The sequence below is a fragment of the Leptonychotes weddellii genome, chromosome 3, assembly GCF_054177405.1.
Source record: "Leptonychotes weddellii isolate Sample4059 chromosome 3, ASM5417740v2, whole genome shotgun sequence".
In the NCBI taxonomy this organism is placed as follows: Eukaryota; Metazoa; Chordata; class Mammalia; order Carnivora; family Phocidae; genus Leptonychotes; species Leptonychotes weddellii.
In genome coordinates this window covers 85484952-85506067 of record NC_138371.1, presented here as the reverse complement: position 1 = coordinate 85506067, position 21116 = coordinate 85484952, and the positions used below count along the sequence as shown (strand labels likewise).

General features: G+C 38.5%; 2 protein-coding genes across 2 annotated transcripts in view; both read right to left on the bottom strand.

The window, feature by feature from the left end:
- Nucleotides 1-2177, bottom strand: part of LCT (lactase) — a 52765-nt gene extending 50588 nt beyond the window's left edge. Inside the window, exon 1 of the mRNA XM_081814539.1 lies at nt 781-2177. Within this exon, the coding sequence (XP_081670665.1) occupies nt 781-1420 (640 nt within the window). The 5' untranslated portion in view covers nt 1421-2177. The remainder of the gene's footprint in view (nt 1-780) is intronic.
- Nucleotides 2178-7214: 5037 nt separating this feature from the next.
- The window catches only part of MCM6 (minichromosome maintenance complex component 6), a 32663-nt gene continuing 18761 nt past the window's right edge, over nt 7215-21116 (bottom strand). The window contains exons 11-17 of the mRNA XM_081814558.1: nt 20675-20830; nt 18402-18530; nt 16555-16716; nt 14778-14913; nt 13640-13795; nt 11254-11393; nt 7215-7681 (exon numbers count right to left, since the gene is read on the bottom strand). Of these exons, the coding sequence (XP_081670684.1) occupies nt 7565-7681; nt 11254-11393; nt 13640-13795; nt 14778-14913; nt 16555-16716; nt 18402-18530; nt 20675-20830 (996 nt within the window). The 3' untranslated portion in view covers nt 7215-7564. The remainder of the gene's footprint in view (nt 7682-11253; nt 11394-13639; nt 13796-14777; nt 14914-16554; nt 16717-18401; nt 18531-20674; nt 20831-21116) is intronic.

The window sequence follows — 21116 nt, the reverse complement described above, 5'->3', positions numbered from 1 at the left end:
CCAGGGTCCTGGGATCGAGTCCCACATCAGGCTCCCTGCTCAGCGGGGAGCCTGCTTCTCCCTCTCCCTCTGCCTCTCCCCATCTGCTTGTGCTCTCTCACTCTGACAAATAAATAAATAAAATCTTAAAAAAAAATCATGCTCTCTTTCAATGAATTTTTAATAAAATGAGAATATACTTATAAAATATCTTAAGTTTAAACAGTAGGATTTACAAGTATGGCATATATGTTACATACTATGTATACAAATATACATACTGCCGAAACCTACTGAATCAGAACCTGAATCAAAATTAGCTTTGAAGCAGGAATATGGACAATTGCAATTACGCTCTTCTCACTACCTATCAGTATATCCCTATTTTATCTGTCTTCTTTGCCGGAATGAAAACTTCAGCTAGAATGCATAACTTGCTTTGCAGGAGAGAAAGGGGAGACTGAGGGAGGACGGGCAATCTTGAAGCCTTGGAGAGTCGGAGGCAGGACTGGAGAAGGAAGGGCAGAAAGATACTCCGTGGTGGCACAGACTCAGGATTGGGGAAGGAGTGCTGAAAAGAGATTTTCAAAGGAAATGCTGGGCACTCTGCAATATGAGCCACTTGTGCCCCTCTCCATGGGGAAGTTTTCAGTACAATGTTATTTTCTCACTAATGAATACACATGACAAGATTATTGAAGGGGAGTGAGAAGAAATGCTAAGTCCTGCTATAAGGAGGGTAGGGGAAGGTGGGTGATGAAGATGGCCAGTGGGTCAGCCATCAGGGTGGTGTGCACTTACCTTGAGAAGCATATTTTTCATGATAAATCTCATAGGCTTTTCTGTGGGCATCAGTGAGGGTCTGGAGACGTGAAGATCTTGATTCCTGTTGGGGAAGCTCTTTTATCACCTCCTCCAAGTCACTAAACGTGAACCAGATCTCAACCAGGTCCCCAAAGGAGTGGAAGGCGAATGTGGCATAGTCTGCAAAGAGATCAGCAAAGACTGCACTTCTCCGGATGGTGCTGGCGGGGAGGGTCTGTTGATGCAGAACGACCAGGGGCTGAAGCTGCGCTGTCTTGAGGGTCTCGAGGAATCGCCGGTAGCACTGCACTGTCTTGCTGTCTGGGTTCTCGGAGCTTCCTGCTGGGAGAAGTTGTGCCCACGGCAGAAATACTTTATAATGGGTGATCTCACTGGCATGAACACGCCTGAAGTACTCCGGCAGGGAAGAAGGCAGTGGTTGTTGACAAACATAAACGCTTTTGTCCTCTGCTGCAAAGTTAGAACCTTGGGTTCCCGGTGGACCACCCAGGTTGTACAGCAAGTCATTGGTGAGAGGACCAGCAGCTGAAATGAAGTTTCTATCAGATTCCCAATCTAACCCCCAGCATGAAAAGCTTAGGAGGACAATAAACACTGAATTCCAAGCCAGCTCCATTTTCAAGGACCTGTTAGGAAGTATGTGGAATCCTTACTTTTATAACAATAGCTAGGTTGTAAAATGCTAAGTGATTATTAACACTTAATATTTAACTGGGTTATCTATGGTAATGAAATCAGTGCACGGCTTACCAGCATAATATCAAAAATTTAAAGACCATAGAGATAACACGAAAACCTCAAACATCTCACATAATTTAAGCAGATGAGCCTGGAAAATGTATGAAGGGGAAAAGTAGTCCACATTTTTCCCTGAATTATGAATTATTTTAAAATTCGTTTACATAATAGAACAAAGGTGAATCCTTGTCGAGCCTTTCTCCCCCCTTAAAAATATGTAAGTAGGGGCGCCTGGGTGGCTCACTTGGTTAAGTGTTGGACTCTTGGTTTTGGCTCAGGTCATGATCTCGGGGTCCTGGGATTGAGCCCTCCATCGGGCTCTGCACTCATCATGGAGTCTCCTTGAGATTCTCTCCCTCTCCCTCTGCCCTTCCCCCTGCTCTCTCTCTCTAAAATAAATAGAGAAAATCTTTTTAAAAATTATAAAATGTAAAGAAATATATATAAGTAAATGATGAACATTGTGTAAAAGATTCAAATATAGAAACATATATGAAAAACCTGCAAATTCCCCTTCCCCAGCCCCTCTTGCCTTCCTCAGGTAAGCACTCTCAACACTGTGCTTCCTTCCAGTTTTCTTTCTTTCTGTAGTTCAATGATTATTCAGGAGTCAGAATGCTTGGGTTTAAATCTTATCTGGTGAAAGTTACTTAATTTCTCCATGTCTGTTTCCTCATTGGTAAAAATAGTGAATAGATAAGTTGTGAGAATGAAATGAGATCATTGTTTAGCATGTTTAGAACGAGGCAACTCAATGAAAACTATTACTAAATATATACAAATGCAAACATATGTAAGTGTATAACATTTTAAACGTATAATTTAACGTATATGGGATTATGCCTTATGTATTGTTCCTCAGGTTTCTTTTTTTCTACTTAACAGCTTCTGGAACTCTGTCTATATCAGAATATATAGAACCACTTATTTTTAACAGATGCATAGCATTCCACATAAGGATGTACCCTAATTGAATCTCTAGCATATAGAACACTGGTTGATTCCTAATTTTAATGTGTTGCAAATGAATATCTATATCTATACATCTTTGTCTAGATGTATGACCATGTCTTTAAGACAGAGTCTTAGAAATTAAGTTCTGGACTCAATGTTATACACATTAGAATTTTGATTGAAATCCAAATAGTCTTCCAAAACAGGCTTCTTCAAATTTAAATCCTACCTAACGTTAGGAGGATGCCTAAATCTCTACTTTGCTAACACCTGTTATAAAACTTCACATTTTTCACACTTTGAAAGATGAAAATATTATCTTCTTGTTGATTTCTCATTTTTCTGCTTAAAGGGGATAGCTAGCTGTTCATGTTATACCATATATGTGTGGGTTTATTTCTGGGCTATTTTCTTCCCTTCACCTATGTGTGTTTTTAGGCCAATACCATACTATTTTGATTACTATAGCTTTGTAATATAGTTTGAAATCAGGGACTTTGATGCCTCCAGTTTTGTTTTTCTTTCTCAAGATTGCTTTGGCTTGTCAGGGCCTTTTGTGGTTCCATACACATTTTAGAATTATTTGTTCTATTTCTATGAAAAATGCCAATGGAATTTTGTTAGGGATTACATTAAATCCATAGATTGGGTTGTATGGACATTTTAACAATGTTAATTCTTCCAATTCATGAGCATGGAATATCTTCCCATTTATTTGTATCTTCTTCAATTTACTTCATCAATGTCTCACGGTTTTTAGTGTACAGGTCTTTCACATCTTTGGTTAAATCTACTCCTAGGTATTTTATTCTTGATGCAATTGTGAGATTGTTTTCTTAAATTCTCTTTCCAATAGTTCATTGTTAGTGTATAGAAATTCAACACATTTTTGCATATTGATTTTGTATGTTACAACTTTACTGAATTTATTGATTCCAACAATTTTTTTGGTGGATTCTCTAGAGTTTTCTATATGTAATATCATATCATCTGCAAATAATGATAGTTTACATCTTCCTTTCTGATTTGGATCCCTTTCATTTCATTTTCTTGCCTAATTGCTCTGGCTTAGACTTCCAATACTAGATTAATAAAAGTGGTGAGAGTGGGCATTCTTGTCTCCTTCCTGACCTTAGGTGAACAGTTTTCAGCTTTTCGCTATTTGAGTATGATGTTAGCTGTGGGTTTGTTGTATATGGCCTTTATTATGTTGAGGTACATTCCCTCTATACCCACTTTGTTGAGTTTTTATCATAAATGGATGTTGAATTTTGTCAAGTGATTTTTCTTCATCTACTGAGGTGGTCATATTTTTGTCCTTCATTTTGTTAATGTGGTGTATCACACTGATTTGCAGATGTTGAACCATCCTTACATCCCTGGAACAAATCCCACTTGATCATGGTGTATGATCCTTTTAATATATTTTTTAATTTGGTGTACTAATATTATGTAAGGACTTTTGCATCAATGTTCATCAGAGACATTGCCTGTAATTTTTTCATTTGGTGACCTTGTCCGATTTGGCATTAGGGTAATGCTGGCCTTGTAAAATAAGTTTATGTGTTCCCTCCTCTTCTATTTTTTGGAAGAGTTGGAGGACTGGCATTAATTTTCTTTAAATGTTTGGTAGAATTCACTATTGAATTCATATAATCCTGTACTTTTGTTTGTTGGGAGGTTTTTGATTATTGATTCAAACTCCTTACTAGTAATTGGTCTGTTCAGATCTTCTATTTCTTTACGACTCAGTCTTGGTAGGTTGTCTATTTCTAGGAATTTATTTCTCCTAGGTTGTTCTATTTGTGTACAATTGCTCATAGTAGTCTCTTACCATCCTTTGTATTTCTGTGCTATCAGTTTTAATGTCTCCTCTTCCTTTGGATTTTGAGTCTTCTCTTTTTTTCTTGGTGAGTCTAGTTAAAGGTTTGTCTTTTGTTTTTTCTTTTCAAAAACCAGCTGTTTCATTGAGCTTTTCTATTGTCTAATTTTAGTCTTTATTTTCTCTTATTTCCTTCCTTCTACTAACATTTGTTCTTTTCTAGTTCTTTGAGATGTTAAGTTAGATTGTTTATTTGAGATCTTTGTTTCTTGATGTAGCTATTTATCCCTGTAAAGTTCCCTCTTAGGGGCGCCTGGCTGGCTCAGTTGGAAGAGTGTGTGAGTCTTGACCTAGGGGTCATGAATTTGAGCCCCATGTTAGGTTTAGAGATTACTTAAATCAATAAAACAAACAAACAAAAAATAAGTTCCCTCTTTGAACTGCTTTTGCTGCATTCCATAAATTTTTGTATGTTGTATTTCCATTTTCATTTGTCTCAGGTATTTTAGAATTTTTTATTTCTTCTTTGAAATTGGTTGTTTGGTAGCATGTTTAATCTCCACATACTTGTTGATTTCCCAGTTTTTTTGTTTGCTTAAGGTTTTACTTATTTGAGAGAGAGAGATATTGAGAGAGCAAGTGGGAGGAGGGGCAGAGGGAGAAGCAGATTCCCTGTGGAGCAGGGAGCCCGACACGGGACTCAATCCCAGGACCCTGGGATCACAACCTGAGCCGAAGGCAGATGCTTAACGACTGAGCCATCCAGGTGCCCCCGTTTTCTTCTGTAATTGATTTCTAGTTTCACACTAGATTATGGTCAGAAAAGATGCTTAATGATTTCAATCTCCTTCAATTTATTGACTTATTTTGTTGCATAACATGATCTACCCTGGAGAATGTTCCCTGTGTGCTTAAGAAGAACATGTGTTGTTACTTTTGGATGGACTATCCTATATAGGCCTGTTAAGTCCATCTGGTCTAATAGGTCATTTAAATCAATGTTTCCTTATTAGTATTTTGTCTGGATTATCTATTCATTGATCAAAGTGGGTACTGAAGTCTCCTACTATTATTGTATTGCTACCTATTTCTCCCTTTAGGTGTATTAATACTTGCTTTTTGTACTTAGGTACTCCTATGGCTATATTTGCATTTTTTTCCATGTGTCCTGGAGGTAATTTCCATTTCAAACATGTAGGTTTACTCCATTTTTGTTTGTATATCCTACAGTACAGTTGTACCACAATTTATGTAGTCATTTCTTTATTGATGGATACCTGTGGGGATTTTGTGGGAAATACATTATAGCTCAATTACCTTAAAACATTCAAGTCTTCCCATTCAGAAACATGTTACATCTATCCATTTACTAAACACGTGTCTAATTTCTCCATAAGGATCTTATACATGCTCCATCATCCATTAGCCACTTCACCTCCTTGACAAGTAACTTGTACAGAAGGGTGTGTGGAAATATAAGCACACTTATTCAGACATGCAAAAACTGGGGCTTTATTTATAGTAATGACCTCACCTTGCTCTGGAAGCCCTCACTCAAATGGCAAAATTGGGAAGAGGAGGAGTCACCAAAAAACTCATCTTTCCTATGCTTCAAATTTCCCTTTAGGTAAATATTTATCAAATTAAAGTTCAAATTTGTCACGGTGTTTCTTTCAGGACCTCCCCATCTCATTTCATCATGTTGGAAGTCAGTGCAGAGAGGGGCTCTTTCTTGCTGTCCCGAGTTTTCACTAGCCTGTTAACTGAATGTCCTGCCTGTTATTTGTGCCTTATGCTAGCATCTCCTAACTCCCTCAACAGGAAGCTTGGTATCCTAAACCCTGAGGTTTCCTCTTCCCAACAGCTTCTACCTTCATTAGTTAGGAACATACTTTTGACAGAGGAGTTTATAGTCTGTATCTGCTAACTGCACAATTTCTCTATCCATTCCCAGTCCTCCTCACTCTACTGTTTTCAAGCCATTGGAGAATGAACTCACATAAAACATATAAACATTCCCTAACCGGTCCTGCAGGGCCCCAAATGCCATCTGTTGTTAAAAGCTGCAACAGTGTGAACTGCTACATCATGAACATACTAATGATGAAAAAGTATAATAAACGTTTCATTTTTATAAACTGTCTGAAAAAATAAAACACAGAACTGGAATAAACCTTGGAAAGTAATCTCCAAAGCCCCTTATCCGTCATACTAATTCTAAGAAGGACTCCTCACAGGAACCTAATCCTAGAGGCTTATAATGCTATAAACTTCCACCCACCTACCCATTAAACAAAAAGGGAAAGACTCATGTTTGTGAGTACAGCTGCCCCCCACCACCCTGAATAATTGAAGTTTGAACTGTGTGGGTCCATTTATACATGGATTTTTTCAATAAATATATTGGAAAATTTTTTAGAGATCTGCAACAATTTGAAAAAACTTGTAGACAAGACTTATAGCCTGGAAATACTAAAAAAATTAAGAAAAAGTATTACTTTAAGAATACAATATGGGCGCCTGGGTGGCTCAGTCGTTAAGCGTCTGCCTTTAGCTCAGGTCATGATCTCAGGGTCCTGGGATTGAGCCCCCTGCTCAGTGGGGAGCCTGCTTCTCCCTTTCCCACTACCCCTGTTTGTGTTCCTCTCTCGCTGTCTCTATCTGTCAAATAAATAAAATCTTAAAAAAAATACAATATATGTGTTAATCAACTCTTTATATTATCAGTAAGGCTTCCAGTCAACAGTAGGCCATTAGTTAAGTTTTTGGGAAGTCAAAATTAATACACAGATTTTTGACTGGACGATCTGGTGCCCCTGACCTCCATGTTATTCAAGGGTCAACTGCAGATGAAAGCAGTAATTAGAGAAGGGAGGAAATAAATCCAATAGACAACTGAAGAACATATTATTTTATTTTGATGAAGAAAAGCAGTCATTGACAATTATAAAGTGATTCACACCATAAAAGTACTGCACCTTTTCCTATATATGTGAAAACAAGGTCTTGGTTACAGAGACCAAACACTGGGTTCCAACTTCATTTAGACAATAAACATAGCTTATGTTAATACAAAAGCGTATTACAGGAATGTGACATACAGGACACCAACGAGGTTCTTACTCCTCAAAATAAATTTTACTGAAGCCTTGCTCCCAGAAACGTTTCTCTTGCTAGTAGAGCTACATCTGTACTCCAGGCCAGGACGTAGGGGCCACAGTCTCTCAGTTAGTTACTTTCAGTATCTCAATCTTCAAGCGAGTAATTAGGGTTAACTACCAAGTAGGGATCTTCTTCATAGCTCTCACTTCCTTCTGTGGAGCCTTTCAATCCAGCTTGGGTGAGCTCAATTAGAACATGATCCTGTGAACACAAACATTTGTCCTCACGTCTCCAGCGGTATTGTAAAAATGCCCCCATCCATAGAACTTGATCCTTCTGAGTGTTTGCTATTAGCGTTTTCTTCAATTTCCCCTTCAGAAGGACTTAGAAAAAGGACTACCCCTTAAAATCTTTACCAAGGTTCTGTTAAACTCCTTTCCCACGGTTCTGTTAAACTCCTTTCCCACTAGGATACAGACCCTTTCATACCATAAACCTCTTGAAAAATTACAAAATACATAGATGAGCTCAACAACATTGTGATTTCAGTAAGGTTTCCTGGCATACTACAGCCTATAAATATAATTTCAAAAAAGATAAGATGGGGTGCCTGGGTGGTTCAATCAGTTAAGTGTCTGCCTTCGGCTCAGGTCATGATCCCAGGGTCCTGGGATAGGGCCCCACATCGGGCTCCTTGCTCAGCGGGAAGCCTGCTTCTCCCTCTCCCTCTGCTGCTCCCCCTGCTTGTGCTCTCTCTCTGTCAAATAAATAAACAAAATCTTAAAAGAAAAAAAAAAGGTAAGATACAATGCATGAATTTTAAGATTATGCAACTGTGTAAAATCGAATGATAAATATGCTTATCATTCTGTTTATCACTCTGATAAAAGTGTTTTAATTTCACTTATGTTAACTTCTAATTACTGGCCACTGAACTCATATACCATCCCTTCATAATTCAGTTAGAAGCAGAATCTAAAGATAATCAACATGGAAAAATTTTCACTCTGAGCTATGAGCTAATAAAAAAGGGTAGAACATGCCACATGTACCTGTAATTCATTCTAAAATAACCAAACAAATGAAGGGCACCTGGGTGGTTCAGTTGCTTAGGCATCCGACTCTTAATTTCAGCTTAGGTCATGATGTCAGAGTTGTGACATCAAACCCCCGCATCAGGCGTGGAGCCTGTTTAAGATTCTCTCCTTCTCCCTTTGCCCCTCCCCCCGACTCCCCAGGGCATGTGTGTTCTCTAAAAAAAACAAGACTAACCCACAAAGGAGAGGGACTTCCGGCCAAGCCCACAGAGAACTCAGGAAACAGTGATTTGATCCAAAGAAGGCAGAAATGTCCCATAGTAGGAGCACTATTGTCACTAAGAGGGATTGAACACTTTCAAGAGATCACTTTATGTACTAACACACCCTCACAGGGAGAACACCTTATCAGCACAGTATAATTTCTCTAGTATTCTGTAGTGAGCTAGCTCAGGTGGTGTAAAGTTAAAAAGTTAGCCCCAGTTCAGATCAGCTAATTTCACCAGGTATCCCAATGTGGATTTCTTGTGTGGGTCATTTTATCTTACACTGATCCCAGGAGACACTAGGGAGGGAAGGGCTTGGCCTGGTGCAAACACTGCCCAGCACTAGAAAGACCTCTGAATGCACACCACCCCAATTCAGCTTTATCTTCATAGATATTATTTATTAAATTCTGATCTGAGTAATTGTTCTCAACACCCCGCTCCAACAGACACCACCTGTAATCATACACTCACATCTACTCCCACAAGTAAATGACTTTTCAGATGACACAACACTGATATGTGACACCCATAATATTCATATAGTGGACACTGTAAAGTGAACTGCAGGATGGCTGAATCTGCCGTTTAAACAGAAATATTCAATCATTCAACAAATATTTGACCTCTTTATGTGCCAGGCACCACTACAGATCTTGGGGATGCAGTAGTTAACAAAACAAAGTTCCTGCCCTCTTGGTGCTTGCATTCTAATGAGACAAACTGAACAGACAGTGATAAGCACTATGAAGTAACGTGAAGCAGGTTAGGGAGTGATACCAAGGAGCCTCTTATTCTGACAGGCCAGGCAAGAACCACCTCTTTGAGAAGGTAACATTTGAGCAGATATCAGAATGGAAGAGGGGATTTGGGTAAAGAGACAAAGGAGGAAGACAAGTGAAAGGTCTTCATGTTTGGTGTGTCTAAGAATAGTGACAAGGCCAGCACCACTGAGTAGCAACAGGAAGAGTCCTACGCAATGAGGTGAACAAGGGATTTGATTGTGTAAGTTTTGCAGGCTATGGTATGGAGACTAGATTTTATTGCAAACACGAGGGAAGGACTGGAAGATAGGGCACTAAAACATTCTGATTTGTTAGAAGCTCTGTCTGGCTGCTGGACACAGAGCCAGTACAAAGGAGGACAGTTAGGAGGCTCCTGTGAAAGTCCATGCATGGGACCTTAAGATGTGAAGGTGGGGAGAACAGAACACAGAATACACATACTGAAGGCAGGGCTCACGGGGTTTGCTGCTAAAAGGAGAAGCTATGAGAGAAATTGGAATCATGGATGATTCTAAGGTAGAAGGCTTAGAACAAGTAAGTACATGGGCACAGGGGAAGAACTGTTTTGAACACACTGAGTGTGAGATGCCTATAGTTCACATATAGGCAGCTGGCTAGACATGTGGAGTTTAGAGGAGAGGTGAGAGCTAAATCTAGGAGTCATCAGTAGATGGGTTTAAACTCATAGAACCCAATGAGATCACTCAGGTAATCAATGTAAATAGAAAAGAGGTCTGAGGACTGAGGACGTACTCCATTTAAAAAGTTACAAGACTTGAGAAAAGAGACTAAGATGAAATAATCAGAGAGATAGGAAAAGAGCCAGGAAAATATGGTGACTTAGAAGGAGCAATCAACGTGACAAATGCTAATGACAGGCTGAATACAGAGAATGACCAACTGATGTAGGTAGGGAGGAATATGCCTGTAATGGTCCGTAAGAGAGTGGGAGAAGTCACAGCACTGCACAGCGTCATTGTGAGGTTGGTAAGACGCAGTAAAGAATGATCCGCTTGAGATTAGTGGTCATGAATTTAAAGTAGGACATGGCCCGTGGTGGTATGCCTTTCTCCAGATACTTTTAACTGCTTGGATGCAGGATAGTTAAAGAATTATATTTAACCAAGGCTGGGGTTTTACCAATCAAGTAAAACAGAGAGATTACAGCTTAAAGTTTGAGAAAAGAGTGATCATTGGGACAGAACATATGTAGGCTGGGTGATGTGGGAAGTGAGGATATGGGGAAGAGGAAACATAGAAAACAGGAGATAGGGGTCAGAATGCTTGCAGGTTTATGGTTATGGGAGTAGAAAACAAAGGTTAAAAACACTCAAGACAGGGGCGCCTGGGTGGCTCAGTTGGTTAAGCGACTGCCTTCGGCTCAGGTCATGATCCTGGAGTCCCGGGATCGAGTCCCGCATCGGGCTCCCTGCTCAGCAGGGAGTCTGCTTCTCCCTCTGACCCTCCCCCCTCTCATGTGCTCTCTCTCTCAAATAAATAAATAAATAAAATCTTAAAAAAAAACCAAAACAAAAAACACTCAAGACAGTAAGACCCTAAATCCACCTTTCCAGATTTAACTTAGGTTCTGCTTGTTTCAGCAGAGGAAAGAAGTCAATTAACTGCTGTAAATTCTTTTTTACAATTCATAATTCTAAGTAGATCCCAAGAATTCAAAATAAATGAACATGAGGCATGGACTCCCTCCCCCATTAATAATCATGCAGGAGTAGTTCTGTACGTACATAGTGGGTGAGTCGATGAATGACTTTCTCTATGATTCTCTTTTTATTTATAAGTTCCTCTTCGGAATCTATTTCTGATTCGATTTCCTTCAAGTACCAGTTAACAAGCTCACTCCTCTTTAATGCCGACTCATCCTCTTCTGCAACAAAAAATACATTTCAAAAGGATTAAATTTTCCTTCTAGCAAATTGTATTGCCAATCCTTGGGGTTTGCATATACAACAAGATAATGTACAGATTAGATAACCATCAACCTGTCAGAAAGTGTATCTGCTGAAATAAGATTTGCAATGTTCCAGCGTAAGCCTGAAATAACCTGTCATATTACTTGTATTAAAGTATGCTTCACTTTATCCTGAGGAAAAAAAATCTAATAAATAGAGATTATAAGAAACAAGTTTCTTAAAGCTATTAAGATTTCAAAGTATGAAGGTGTTTCCTCCACCTTCTATGCTTCATCACCCATGGGAACGTTTGCCAATAGCAACTGAAAGCATAAATTAGCAACAGCAAACAAAACTTCTTAAACATAACTTTTCCTCTTTGGAACACGGAAGATTTCATGCAGCTGAGATCAACCAAGAAGTGAACCATGGGCTTTCACTCAAAATAAAAAATTACCAATTTATTTCAGTAAGGTCTATCTATACTGAATGACTTTCTACTTCTTAAGACTCCAAAGCAGAACTCTAAAGTCACAAGAAAAGTTGGAACTTGGATAATACAACTACTACAGAAAGTATAATAAAAGAAAACTACTCAGTCTTGACTCTAGCTATTGCTAATAAAATACAAAATCAAAAACAAGAAAATTCTAGCTTTACTGACAATGCCTTTGAAAAGTTTTATTATGGGTGTACTGAAACTTCATTATCTAAATGTTCTTGGTAAGTGACCTTCTTGGTTTAAAGTTGTGCTCCCTGTGGGGGGAGCCTAGGTGGCTCAGGTCATGATCCCAGGGTCCTGGGATGGATCCCACATCGGGCTTCCTGTTCACCCTCTGCCCCTCCCCCCAGCTTATGCTTGTGCTTTCTCTCTCTAGCAAAAATAAGTAAAATCTTAAAAAAAAAAAAAAAGTTGTGGGGCACATGGGTGGCTCATTCAGTTAAGCATTTGCCTTCGGCTCAGGTCATGATCCCAGGGTCCTGGGATTGAGCCCCGCATTGGGCTCTCTGCTCAGCGGAGAGCTTGCTTCTCCCTCTCCCTCCTGCTCTGCCTACTTGTGCTCTCTGTCAAATAATAAAATCAAAATAAATAAATAAAATCTTTAAAAAAAAAAAAAAAAAGGTTGTGCTTCCTGCGCTAGACTAGAGAACAGCTGTCTACCTGAAGACTGAGAATTCACAACTTACTTGACTGGGTGAATAGTATCTTTTTTTTTTTTTAAAGGAAAACCTAGCAGAATTTGTCTGTGGAATGCAGATAGTGTCTGGGTGCTAACCATACCTCTATTCCATTAATGGTTTGCCATGTTTAAAATTCAGTTGCATGATAAAGAGAAAAATGAAATACAATGTGAACACACGAACATGTAAGCTCCCCAATGTTTTTATGTGAGAAGAGGGTGGGGCTAAACCTGTCTGTCCTAGTGGCCTCTTTATTGCCTTCTCTCCTTCCCGCGCCTGGCCTACAGTTCCAAGGAAACAGGGGAAAAACTACAGGGCTGAAATCTTTAGTAAGCTAAGACAATCTCTGCTGTTCTCTTCTTCCATCACAGACAGCACACTGTGATGAGAGAATATGTATGGAAGCCAGCATTTGGGGATTTTTAAGTAAGAACTACCTGATGGCTAACCACCTAATGAAAGTTTAAGTTCGACCCCTTGACTTCATCATTTTTCCTTCTGCCTTATGGTTAACTATAGGCATGTTAGAATAGCACAGTAAATCAGTCAAGGTAGGAAGTGTACTAGTGTCCAGGTATCACACTTTACCTATGGAGAAATGAGGATTTTACTTCATTTCTAGTACAGAATAACCTGGGTTAATATGGTCCTTTCAGTTCAATTACTTGGCTACGAGATACAAACAACCTAGACTCCATCCATTTGAAGTAAAGCTATTCTAAGGAACAGTGATTTTGCATCTGCATAAACATTTGCTAAGTGCTTCTTTACATATTATCAGATCCCAACTTCTGCTTCTCAAAAACATTAAAATAGGCCAAGGACATTAAACAAATGACCTTTGTCTGACAATGAACTTACGGGTAAATGTCCAGACTGTCAGCTATACTGATATCCCAAAGACTTTCTTTGCCAAAGTGAGCTTGTGTAACGTTTATGATCTCTTCTGACAAAACACAATCTTTAGCAACAGAAGTGGTTTATGCAAATACAACCTACATAATGACTGAGCATGTGCGCACACTAGGTACAGCCTTACCTTCCTCCATCTTTCTGAGGTGAAGTACAATAAGGTTGGAGATTCGGCAGTACTCGGGGAAGCTCAGCCTTAAGGAGGCTTTAGGAACCAAATCTTGGTTTATGTCTTCACTGTGGCCATTGATTCCATTCACAGGAGCAGGGCTGTCAACATGACCTAAGTAAAATATCAAACATATGAATCTTGTTTTTGTGCCTCCAACACTCCCCTATCAAATGTTTGTAAGTATACTACTTCTATTTTATTTTATTATTATTATTTTTTAAAGATTTTATTTATTTATTTGACAGAGACAGTGAGAGCAGGAACACAAGCAGGGGGAGTGGGAGAGGGAGAAGCAGGCTTCCCGCCGAGCAGGGAGCCCGATGTGGGACTTGATCCCAGGACTCTGGGATCATGACCTGAGTTGAAGGCAGCCGCTTATCGACTGAGCCACCCAGGTGCCCTACTACTTCTATTTTAATACCAACTTCTAAATAAGCATTTAGTTATACTCAGTATTTAGTAATTTTACAAATAAATTAGAAGCAAATTTGTAAATGCTAGTAGTGAAGACAAAAACTAATTTGAAAGCAGGTGCTTGGGTGGCTCAGTTGGTTAAACGTCTGATTCTTGATTTTGGCTCAGGTCAGGACCTCAGGGTTGTGAGGGAGCCCCACGAAGGACTCCATGTGTGGAGCCTCCTTAAGATTCTCTCTGCCCCTCGTCCCTCCTTGTGTGAGTGCACTCTCTCTCTCTCAAAACAAAAAACAACCCAAAAAAAACTAAAGTGGAAGGAATGGGAAGGATGGCAGATACAAAGATTTCATGATCTAAAAGTTCATTTGCAATATTATACACAAAATCTAAAAATCTGGTATTTGTCTGGAACATGTGTTTAATTCAAAAGCAAAATAATGATAAATAAGGCCGGGGAATTAGGTCCAACTCTTACCATTTTGGTATATTTTCTTTCAGTCTTTCAAGCATATATATTTTATATTAACTATTTAATTGTATTTTACTTTGTAAATAGTACAATATCCATTTTTTCCCTTTTGCTATACAGACTTCAAAACTATCAACAAGTACACTTTTACCGTAACATCTCAGAGAACATTTTGGTCCCTAACTCCAGAACAGTAAACAAGTGTCTCACCATTGATGCCATCTGGGCCCTCATCTACCTCCATCTGGGCCTCTTCTTCTTGATCTAGATTAACATCAGGTGTTTCTACACGGATGATTGACTTATTCAGTAGCCTGAAAGCTTCCTTCACATGTTTAGGCTGGACCTAAACCAATCAAGATGAAGTAAATCAGAAAGTCAGTGTTCTTGATACACCACACAGATTTTCTCCATACCAAATCACAGTGGCATTTTAGTTTTCTCACACACATAGAATATGAGTTAACACCATAAATTCACCAGAATGGCTTATAAGGACCAATAATATATAGTACTGGAAAGAATGTAGAACAACTTTCATTCACTGCTGGTGGGAATATAAATCGATACAACCACTATGGAAAAGCATTTTGGCAGTCTTAACTGAACACACCTACAACCTGTGACAACAATTCCACTTCTAGGTGTATACCCAACAGAAATGTACACACACATATATAGACCAAAAGATATGTATATCCCATGAGAACCCAAATTGGAAACTATCCAAATATCCATTAACAGAACAGGTGAATCACTGTGATGTATTGACAGAATATTACAAAGCAATGAAAACAGGCAAACTATTGCTACACAAAGCCTGGATGGTATCTTATAGTGTTAATGCTGTATAAAAGAAACCAGACACAAGGGGGGACATACTCTATGATCGCGCTTATATAGAGTAATGGTTATCCTTAAATCCTCACATATATGGTCAAAAGTTTTTTTGACAAGGGTGTCAAGACCACTCCTTGGGGAAAGCATAGTCTCTTCAACAAATGCTACTGTGGAAACTGGGTATCTTATATAAAAGAATGAAGTTAGACCCCTGCCTTACATCACATACAAAATTAACTTAAAATAGATTGAAGACCTACCTAAAACTATAAAACTTTTGTAAGAAAACACAGGAAAAAAGCCTCAGGACATTGGATTTGATAATGGTGTCAAAAGCACAGGCAACAAAAGAGAAAAATGACAAATGAAACAGTATAAAATTCCAAAAACTTCTGAGCATCAAGGTAATCAACAGAGTAAAAAAGGCAACCTACAGAATGGGATAAAGTATCTGCATGTTATATATCTAATAAGGGATGAATATCCAAAACATATAAATACCCATGTTCATCACAGCATTATTCACAACAGCCAAGAAGTGGAAGTGACCCAAATGTCCACTGATGGATCAATGGGTAAATAAAATGTGGTACACAGTATCTCCCCTTATTCTCAGGGATTATGTTCCAAGACCCCCAGTGGATGCCTAAATTGCAGATAGTACTTAACCTTACATAAACTGTTTTTTCCTATTCATACATACCTATGATAAAGTTTATCAACTAGGTACAGTAAGAGCTTAACAATAACTAATAATAAAATGGAACAATTACAACAATATACTGTAATGAAAGTTATGTGAATGTGGTCTCTCTCTCTCAAAATAACTTATTACATTGTACTCACCCTTCCTGTGATGTGATGATGTCGCTTTAGGCTACTACTGACTTTCTCACAATACTTCAGGAGGATCATCTACCTCTTAATGGTAACTCACCTCTATATGTACTCTATAATCTATGACATGATTATTTCAACATATTAATCTAACTATATTTAATAAATGTTTACCAGCAACCTTCAAGGGACAAATCCTAGCATCGTGTATCCTATGAGCACTCAACGGACATACCAAAGATAAAAACATGCTTATAAACCAACAAATCAATTGCTCTTTCCTCCCGTTATGTTAAGGTGACTTTGATACCTCGTCACAGCAGTGCATCCGAGCCATTGCTTCAGAGAGACGGATCATGCTCTCGAGCTGTCGCACTGTAATCCTCCATGAAGACTTGGTTACCCCAGAGCCATCCCTCTGGCGGAGACGTTTATACTGTTCTACAATGAAGTCCTCTGACTCTTTAGAAATCTGTTTCAGAACATCACCAAAGTCAGAGCTTTTCTACTTGATGGGAGCTGCATTAAACATAAGTTTAAGAGCCTTCCAGGTAGAGACACTCTGGGGAACTGTGAGGGTCAAAACTCTGTAGTCAACAAAGAATTAACACTGAAATGCATTTCAAAAGAAATTAAACTGGGGTGCCTGGGTGGCTCAGTTGGTTAAGGGACTGCCTTCGGCTTAGGTCATGTTCCTAGGGTCCTGGGATGGAGCCCCACATCAGGCTCCCTGCTCAGCGGGGGGCCTGCTTCTCCCTCTCCTTCTGCTGCTCCCCCTGCCTGTGCTCTCCTGCTCTGTCAAATAAATAAAATCTTAAAAAACAAACAAACAAACAAAAAACACTAAACTAAGGATGCCTGTGAATTTCATATACTAATTTTGTCAAGAGGAATATAGCAGGGTATTTAAGCAAAAGCCATTTCTAAAAGACACAGAACAAGCTAAAGCAGTGGAACAGGAAGTAATGCCTTTTAAACCCAAGATGCCAAAGCTCATTAAAAAAATTAATGCTCAAACTGTTCTTGAAACTCAGTTAATTAACTTATGCTGTCTTTGAGAACAAGAGAGGTCTACACACACACACCCTCCAGCTATTTCAGTAAACCTTATTATTTGTTGAATAATAACAAAGTGAGAATACTAAAAAGAATACTCAGTTTTTCAGAGCGAGGAACTCAGCCCATTAAGGAAGCCTGCCAAGGTCACAGGACCGGTACACAGTCATAGAGAACAAAAGCCTCCTTAAACATATGTGACCAATAACCCTTAGTTTTAAATGCCTCATTAAGCTTCTTTCAGGACAATGAGACTCAATCTCAATATTACATATAATCAGTGAAGGTGATAGATAATTAAAATCTAAGGGCAACTCCCCAAAGTTGAGCCAGACAATAGTGTAAAAACCTCAACCAGAATCAATTTTTTTTTTTTGGTATTCTATTTTAGGAAAATGTTAAACAAAACAAATGGATTACAAAGTTTACTTTAAAAATAAATGTCCTGGGTGCCTGGGTGGCTCAAATGGTTAAGCGTCTGCCTTCAGCTCAGGTCATGATCCTAGGGTCCTGGGATCGAGTCCCGCATCGGGCTCCCTGCTCGGCGGGGAGCCTGCTTCTCCCTCTGCCTCTCTCTCTTATGAATAAATAAATAAAATCTTTAAAAAAAAAAAAAATAAATAAATAAAAATAAATGTCCTGGATCCAGTACAGATTCAATTAAATGAACTACATCAATTACTGTAAAATATTAAGCCATGTTCATCACAATGACCTAAAGGAATCCAAATTTTTCCTTAAAGATTCCAGAACATTCAGTAGACTACTGATTTGAGCTCATGTAATTTTAAGATTCTTAGGAATAATGGCTGAAATAAAAGTATGTCCGACTTTATTTGGTTATCCAAAATTCTTCACCCATAAAAATCTTTTTATTAGCACCTAACAAGTAAAAGAAAATTATTCACATTTTTAGAAAATTTCCTCTTCCCAATTTTCTGAAGAAACACTGTTCTCAAAACAGAAAAACCTCAAAAAGAAAACAAAACAAAAACAAACAAACAAAAAAACCCCCAAACAAGTATAGGTTCAGTTAATTTCCACAGAACCCTTTTTAATGCCCTCTTTAATGCCCTATGCCAGTACAAAAGGGCAAGTTACCTTGGGTTTAAACTGTCTTGCAAAGAGAAGATACCTCCTGATATCATCAAGGGAATAGACACGATCAATGGAATCCTCAATTCTTGAATGCAAGTCTACTATACGTCTGGCAATAGCATAATCTGTAACCTAATTCAAAAGAAGAAAATCACTTTGGTCAGTCACAATAATATCCACTCCAGATTATTCCTGGCATTACAAAATTATTTATAGCTAAAAACAAGCTCTAATATGCCAATGAAAGCTGTATCAATGGGTACCAAGTTTCTGAGCAAAGTTTGGTACCAGTTTCATTTAAAATCAAAAGTTCTTTTTTGTTTTTTTTTAAAGATTTTTATTTATTTATTTGACAGAGAGAGACACAGCGAGAGAGGGAACACAACCGGGGGAGTGGGAGAGGGAGAAGCAGGCTTCCCACTGAGAGGGGAGCCCAATGCGGAGCTTGATCCCAGGATCCTGGGATCATGACCTGAGGCGAAGGCAGACGCTTAACGACTGAGCCACCCAGGCACCCCTAAAATTAATAGTTTAATGCATACCTTTGCCCCACGCTAAGAATATTCCTGAAGGAATTAATGGACTTTAATAACAACACCAGAATTAAGATTTCTAGGGTGCTCCGTATATGCCAGGCACTGTTGCCTTAAGTGTGTCTAGAAGCATTTAACTCATGCAACCCTCACAAAAATCTTATTAGGTAGGTAATATTATCCCTATTTTACAGATAAGTAAATTGAGGCCCAGAGAGGTAAAGTAGCTTTTCTGACATCACAATACATAATGGAGCCAGAACTTGAACAGTCTAGCTTCAGAGTCCATGCTCTTAGCCACAATATTATATTGCCACTTGTGAATATATGAAGATAATCAAAGAATTGTTATTCACATTGAAAAAAAAGACGCCTAGGTGGCTCAGTCGGTTAAGTGGCTGCCTGCCGCTCCCCCTTGCATGTGCTCTCTCTTTCTGACAAATAAATGAATAAAATCTTAAAAAAAATCACACTAAAAATAAGCAATTTTCTCTCCTATAGTACAAAAAAACCATAGATATATAGAGAAATGTTAATATGTGAATAAAGGGTACATGGGTGCTACATGCACTATTCTATTTCTTGCAACTTTTCTGTAAGTTTGAAATTATTTCCAATTAAAAAGTTTAAAAACTAAATTAAAGAATCACACACAGGGGTGCCTGGGTGGCTCAGTCGGTTAAGCGGCTGCCTTTGGCTCAGGTCATGATCCCATGGTCCTGGGATCAAGCCCCACATAGGGCTCTCTGCTCAGCAGGGAGCTTGCTTCTCCCTCTCCCTCTGCCTACCACTCTGCCTATTTGTGCTCTCTCTGTCAAATAAATAAAATCTTTGAAGAATCATACACAAACACAAATATATGAAAATCAGACAACTCCCAGCTATGAGGGTGGAGATAGGGAAGGGGGAGGACTGGGTTAAATATTTATATGGATTTGTGAAGGGAAAAAACAAAACATAAAAAACTAAAAATTCCCCAAAAAATCTGCTGTTCCATAGCCTTCACATAATGGAAGGCAGCTTTTATTTAGATAATAAAGTTTCGCTATAAGCAAGAGGTAATCGTTTTGTCTAATGTAATGTAGGGACTTTCATGCTCAGCAATTAACTGTATAGCCTAGAATGTTAGCTTCCATATAATGTCATTTTGTACTTCTGTGCACATCTGAGCTGTGCAATGTGGCTGAATATTTAAGTCTAGGTATAAATAACTTTAATAACTAACATGTTAGAATCCAAGTAAATCTACAAGTTTACAGTCAACCTTAAAACTGTTACATAAGTAGGAAAAAAGTGTGATATACATTCAACAACTGGATGGGAAGATATAGGAAGATAAATGACTCATGATTTGGTGGAAAAAAACCAATTTTTTCCAAGCTTACTAAAAAACAAACAAAAAACACCACCCAACAAAAAAAAAATTCCTGTAAAAATCTTTAAGAGTATGGCTGGGAGTTAACCATGTTTCCTTTTATCTCTTCAGAATTAAAAAAACAGTAACAAAAACAACAAAAAACTCAATATTCCTCAGCACAATTAAGTGGAGCCAGCAATTAAAGTGACTTTATTTTGATTTTCTTAATAAACCTTTTGCCCAATCTTATGCCATTCTGAGAGAAATGAAAGTCAGTGCAAACACATGCACCAGCCGTTCAAGAGTACATCCTACAGTCTTGTCTCCTTCAGTTACTCAAACTGGAAATAACAAAGGAACCCAAGAGCGACAGTTCACACAGTTACCTCATTACATTCATCCACAAGTATAAAGAAGAGATCAAATCGGGACATGATGGGAGCTGACAAATTTATATTTTGTTTCAAAGATTTTGATCTGTCATAGTGTCCACTGATTGGGTTTGCTGCTGCCAAAATGGACGTCCTGGCATTCAGAGTAGCCTGACCATAAAAGAAATCATTGTTATAGGTTTAAAAAGACATCTGGAATGGTCAATAAACATAGGACAAAATGCTCAATCTTACTCATAATTAACTAAATGCAAACCAAAATATTAAGGCATCATTTTTCACCTACTGAATCATCAAAATTAAAGTCTGGTAACGTATAGCAAACAGGCACTCCCATATTAATGGTGGGGTTATGACACACACATTTTTTAAGCCAGCAATTTGTTAGGAATTTATCTTGCAGCTAGGTACAGTAAGATGCATGTTCAAGGATGTT